General features: G+C 40.5%; 2 protein-coding genes across 2 annotated transcripts; both read left to right on the top strand.

Moving 5' to 3' along the window:
• Positions 1-1,147: 1,147 nt before the first annotated feature.
• LOC105456824 lies at positions 1,148-3,111 on the top strand. The gene is made up of 2 exons (XM_011701145.1): positions 1,148-1,894; positions 1,960-3,111. Exons 1-2 carry the CDS (start codon positions 1,148-1,150, stop codon positions 3,109-3,111), a joined length of 1,899 nt encoding a protein of 632 aa, XP_011699447.1.
• A 633-nt stretch (positions 3,112-3,744) lies between these two features.
• On the top strand, positions 3,745-5,229 carry LOC105456823 (uncharacterized protein K02A2.6-like). Its single transcript, XM_011701143.1, has one exon. The coding sequence runs from the start codon at positions 3,745-3,747 to the stop codon at positions 5,227-5,229; it is 1,485 nt and encodes a 494-aa protein (XP_011699445.1).
• Positions 5,230-6,475: the final 1,246 nt, after the last annotated feature.

The raw sequence follows: 6,475 nt of genomic DNA, 5'->3' as shown, positions 1-6,475 counted from the left end.
TATACATACTGTAGTAACCACACGTGTGTATGTTCCGATCTATCTAATAACTTGTATTGTAATAAATTGTAGCCTTATAATATGTGTCGCTACTATAATAAGTTGGCCACTGTAATATTTGTATTACAATAACTACACGCGTGTGGTCCGTCGAATGTAATATTTTCGTGAGGGATTACAATAACTACATGAATTACAATCTCTAGCCCGTGCGTCTTTTTCGAAAGGGGTTGCGTAACTTAATACCGGTTATCGCGGACGCGTAACGTGTTGTCAATATTACTGTCTTAATAGAACTCTCTGTACGTTTAGGTGGCCGAATATAAAAGTTTTTCAGTGTCCTATTACATCGCGCGATGGCCCGCGACCATATATGGCAAGTCAGGTGTACTTTGTCCATGCGACCTTCGTTGGCGCTCGAGGAATCCGAGCTTGCAGTCTTGCATTTCCGCTAGCTTGTTGCCATACAAACGTTGCTATGCCAAAATGCAAGGTCTTGTGTCGTGATAGCGCTTGGGTTATAACAACATACATGTATAATCATCACAACTAATGTCGTTCCTTAATATTGCACATATTGGTGTTGCTACAGCTATTCCGTCCTCAGGCAATATAAGCAACAGGGAAAAAATTGAGTAAATCAACGAGGTGTGATTGTTATAGATTATGAAATTGTTATATATATATATGTATTGCGTGAGGTGGTATAGGCATTTAAAGAGAGCGCGAGTTGCGAACAGATAATTGGAGCAACCCATGCCGAACTCTCGTGTAAGACGCTGATTGGCGTAAGTGAAGTCGGTACGAAATCGGGTGCGCAGGGCCACCGCGGCGGAGAGTCGACCACGAGACGAGCACGTGAGAGCACGTGTCTAAATCCGGAGTACCATTTTCTTAGTATTTCCTCGCTCGGAGTTAATAAGTGTAAAATTGTCTCTTGTAACGAACCACGTAATAAAAGCCATGTATTACTAAAATACAACAATTGGCGACGAGGACGTGATTTGGTTATTCGTTGCACGGTACGCAATACAAAGGGGTAAGTGCGTACATGCCAACAAGTTAACGGCGAAAAATTTTTTTTTGGTGAGGACGTGGCGCCATATTTTAGAAGAAACAAGTTGAAACGTATAATAAGTGGTCGACAATGCCGAACGATGGAAGACCCCCGGTGTCGGAATCATCGGCGAGCGGGAATACTGGTACTCCTACAGGATCGATAACGGGGCATATTCCTGGATACAACATGATAAATGTTGATTTTTTCGACTCGAAACAGCAGACCTTTTTGAGATGGCTGCAACGGTTGGAAGGAGCCTTTCGAGTATTTCGAATCCAGGAAGGTGAAGAGAAGGTCGCTTATTTACTACACTTTATTGGTGTAGAAGCATTTGGAAACCTTTGCGACCGTTTAGATCCAGAAGATCCATACCAATTAGCATATGCTGACCTGGTAAATAAATTAAAAGAATATTACGCCCCGGAACCATTGGGGATCGCAGAAATTTATATTTTCCGGAAAAGGCTACAACAACCTGAAGAAAGCGTCCAAGAGTATATGGCAGCATTACAGAAGCTGTCATTACACTGCAAATTTGGGGAATATCTCAAAACGGAACTTCGCAATCAGTTTGTTTTTGGATTGCGAAACCAACGAATACAAGGACGGTTGTTGGAAACAGCGAACTTAACTATGGAATCAGCCTTGAAGACAGTCAGCGGAATGGAGTTGGCGGAAAAGGGCGTTAGCGAGCTCAAAACAGAGGCCGCAGTTGCGGTGGATTTCGTCGGAGCGGGTGCTAAGGCGGTCAAGAAGACGGCGGACAAGGAGGCCAAATCGAAGGGACAACACAAAAATTATAAATACGGGAAAAATAATTTTACTAGTGGAAGCGTAAAATCTAAGGCACATCCGCCACGAAATTTAAAAATAATATTACTTGTTTCAGATGTGTACAGAACCATCTGGCGCCTAATTGCACTCTGCCTCGACACGTAAAATGTCATGAGTGTGGAGGTTTAGGACACTTGCAAAAAGTATGCAAAAAGAAAAATCAAACGCGGTTATTGGAAGAAATGTACAAATTAGAGCAAATGGAACATGCACATCTAAGAGATAAGTTCACGGTCTCTCTTCACCTGGAAAATAAGAAAGTCGCTTTTGAGGTCGACTGGGGTGCGGCAGTTACACTGGTAAGCGAACAGTGGATACAACGCGAATTTCCGCGATTAAAGTTACATAAAACGGAATTAAGACTACGCTCATACTGTAAAAAACATTTTGCGCCATTGGGATATGTAAGAGTTCGAGTTTGTGACGTAGATAGAGTACGCGAATTGAATATGTACGTAGTTAGATATAATCGAGATCCTTTATTAGGACGGGAATGGATTAACCAGTTAAAATTATTGGAGAAGGTTAAATCCAGTTTAAATGAAATGGAAGACATTAAATCACTCGAAGTCAGCGGACAAGATCTATTAGATAAACTGTTTAAGAAATATCCTAATGTAGTAAGCGAAGAATTTTCGTTCATACAGCATGTGGAAGCACACTTAAAGGTGAAAGATAATGCAAAACCGGTATTTTTAAAAAGTCGAGCAGTTTCATTTAAGTTAAAAGAAAAAATAGAAGTAGAATTAGACAACATGGTTAAATCGGGAATTTTAGAAAAAGTAGAATCATCAAAATGGGCTACGCCTATCGTGCCGGTATTAAAAAAGAACGGACAGATCCGAATCTGCGGTGATTTTAGCGTCACGGTTAACCCACTATTAATTGTGGACGAACATCCCTTACCTACTATCGAAGAACTGTTTGCGTCTATGGCCGGTGGAAAATTATTTTCAAAAATTGATTTAAAGCAAGCGTATTTGCAATTATTATTAGCCGAATCGGATAGAGAAATGTTAACCTTAAATACACATAAGGGGTTATACAAATGCAATCGGTTAATGTACGGAGTGGCATCGGCACCGGCGATATGGCAACGAACAATAGAAAATATTTTAAACGGAATTCCAGGAACTGCGGTATTTTTAGACGATATAAGAGTTTCAGGGAAGAATCTGGAAGAACATATGAAAAGATTGGAATTAGTTTTGAATTGATTATCAAAGTATAACATACGTATTAATAAAGATAAATGCGAATTTTTAAAAGAAAGTATTACATATTGCGGGTATGAAATTAGAAAAAATGGAATTTCTAAAGAAAGACAAAAAATAGAGGCAGTTCACAAAATGCCTAGACCTAATAATATTACTGAGTTGAGAGCCTTCATCGGATTGATAAATTATTATGGTCGATTTATTAAAAATCTTAGTGATTTGTTGCGCCCACTAAACAATTTACTAAAAAAGAATGTTCCGTTTAAATAGTCGAAGGAATGTGAGAGGGCATTCAATCGTGCAAAAATAGAATTTGCAAGCAGTAAAATATTGGTACCTTTTAATCCAAAGTTGCCACTCGTTTTAGCCACCGATGCCAGCTCGTACGGAGTAGGTGCGGTACTGTCACACACATATCCGGATGGTACAGAACGAATTATACAATGTGCGTCAAACTCGCTTACAGATACGCAAAAGAAGTATGCGCAGATCGATAAAGAAGCGTATGCTATTATCTTCGGAATTAAAAAATTCCATCAATTTTTGTACGGTAATCGTTTTACTTTAGTTACAGATCACAAGCCACTAGCACAAATTTTTAATCCAAAAAAGGGATTACCCGCGTATAGCGCCATGCGCATGCAACATTACGCGGTGTTTCTGCAAGCTTTTAATTTTGAAATTAAATATAGAAAATCAGCGGATCATGGAAACGCGGACGGTTTCTCGCGATTACCCGTAGCGGAGAAACGTTTAGGAGAATATGGTCCTATAGATTTGTTTCAGATTGAAAATGTAGAAACCTTACCAGTAACAGCAAAAGAAATACGGGTAGAAACCCGTAAAGATAAAACATTATTGAAAATAATAGAAGCATTAGAACAAGGGAAAAGCCTTGTACCTTTAGGATATAAAGACAATGAATTCGCATTACAAAATGGAATTATACTCAGAAAAGAAAGAGTGATAATTCCAGAATCCCTTAAGGGGCGTATTTTGAAAGAATTGCACGCAGGCCATTTCGGCTGCGTAAAAATGAAAAATTTGAGCAGAAATTTTTGCTGGTGGCTCGGAATAGATAAAGATATTGAGACGCTAGTTAAAAATTGTAAAGCGTGTAATACTTTTAGTAATAATCCTAGTAGTAAAATTAAACATCGTTGGGAACCAGCGGCGGAACCGTTCCAACGTGTGCATGTAGACTTTGCGGGACCATTTATGAGTCACAACTTTTTGATTCTGGTAGATGCTTTTACGCGATGGCCAGAGGTGCATTTAATAAAAAGTATAAATGCAGAGAAAACAATAGAGAAATGTCGAAAAATATTTACTACGTTTGGATTACCGCAAGTGCTAGTATCTGATAATGGTCGTACATTTGTATCAAAAGAATTTAAGTTTTTTTTAGAACAAAATGGCATTTTTCATAGGTGCACGGCACCTTATAACCTGGCTACAAATGGGTTAGCAGAGCGTTTTGTGCAAACAATGAAACAAGGTTTGCGAAAATTAGGTGCGACCGAAAAAAATGTTAAAGTAAATTTACAAAAATTTTTATTCTATTATCGTTTATTGGCACATCCGGAGTCAGGAAAATCGCCAGCCGAATTAATGTTTGGCAGAAGCTTAAACAGTAGACTAAATTTAATATTCCCTAAGACTGAATTAGAAGTTAAGAGCGATAGAGGTAATTTTTTAAATGTTAAACAATTTAAGGTAGGAGAGAGCGTTGCCGTACGCGAATACTTGAATAAAAATATTAAGTGGCGATTCGGATTCGTAATCGAAAAGTTAGGAAAATTGCATTATAATATTAGGTTGCAAGACGGCACGATTTGGAAACGACATGTTAATCAAATGCGTGCAATAGGACCAGAAATCGTGGAGAGCAGTCAGGCACAAGTGTTAGATTGTGGCCCGAGTGGAATTACGAATACGAATATTAATCACGAAGTTATGAACAAAACATGCGAACAAGCTCCCACGTCACCAGAGAAAGAGAAACCGTCGAATATCTTCTCACAGAGTCCTGATCATAAAGCGGTACAGGAGATACCGCCGGACTCCGATGAGGAAGAGCAGGCACCAGATGAGACTCTGATGTACCAGCGTTGGTAGCGAGTCGTGAGCGGCCTGTGCGGAATCGAAAACCGCCAGATCGTTTTGGTCATTAATTCATTAAATATGTTGTTAATTGTTAATTCATTTAACTTGCTTGGTTGAAGTTAAATTTACGGAGAGAAGAGATGTTATATATATATGTATTGCGTGAGGTGGTATAGGCATTTAAAGAGAGCGCGAGTTGCGAACAGATAATTGGAGCAACCCGTGCCGAACTCTTGTGTAAGACGCTGATTGGCGTAAGTGAAGTCGGTACGAAATCGGGTGCGCAGGGCCACCGCGGCGGAGAGTCGACCACGAGACGAGCACGTGAGAGCACGTGTCTAAATCCGGAGTACCATTCTCTTAGTATTTCCTCGCTCGGAGTTAATAAGTGTAAAATTGTCTCTTGTAACAAACCACGTAATAAAAGCCATGTATTACTAAAATACAACAGAAATATATATTTATCGTATATAATACTTATTAGTGCAGTTGCTGCTTCCCGGGCGGCGCACCAAAAAACGTTGCCACCGCTGCCACCAATAATGTTGTGCCGCCGGCACAACGGGGTCCGGCTCTACGGGGGAACACAATAAAACTGAACATCTTTTGTCACTCTTATTAAATGAACTTTTATTTTTCTCACTTTAATTTAGCTTGGTTTCTTTATGATTACACTCTCTCTCGACACTGTCGTGATGTATCTTTTATAATTATTTGGTTAACGATTATATTCGCTTAATAGATTTAGTAACGCGACACGGACTTGACTATTGATAGATTGACCGCCCGCGCCTTATCTCCGCGTGTGCATATACTCTTCGCGTTGCCGCGTCAGCTTTACTTTTTGGTTGTCGTGAGATCGCACTCGCGCAACCGTTCTTAATTATAATCTTTTTTGGAACGCTTTACTGACATTCTCAATTTAATTCGGGTCGTGGATTACTTAAGGGATTACACCACTCTGGAGGTTTAAAAAAATCGAATTCTTTTTTTTGCTTAAATCGTTAGATTGTAGAGTAGCTAATAAGGGCGGGTTCTAACTAGGGAGTTCCGAGGGAGGGGGGTGAGGGGCAGGGGGTCCGCGGGGAGGGGGAAGACGCTCAGGTGATTCTCGGCCTGACCTGACCGCGGGAAGCTCGGCTGGCCTAACCTTGGGTGCGGAATCCGCGGGGAAGAGGGGAACCACGTCATGGGTGAGGGGTCCGCGGGGACGGGGGAGCCGCGTCATGGGTGCGGATGTCGCGGGGAAGAGGGAACC

This window comes from Wasmannia auropunctata, unplaced genomic scaffold (assembly GCF_000956235.1).
Source record: "Wasmannia auropunctata unplaced genomic scaffold, wasmannia.A_1.0 LD335533.1, whole genome shotgun sequence".
Lineage (NCBI taxonomy): Eukaryota > Metazoa > Arthropoda > Insecta > Hymenoptera > Formicidae > Wasmannia > Wasmannia auropunctata.
Note: the sequence above shows the minus strand (reverse complement) of the source record. Positions and strands in the feature narration are given on the sequence as shown.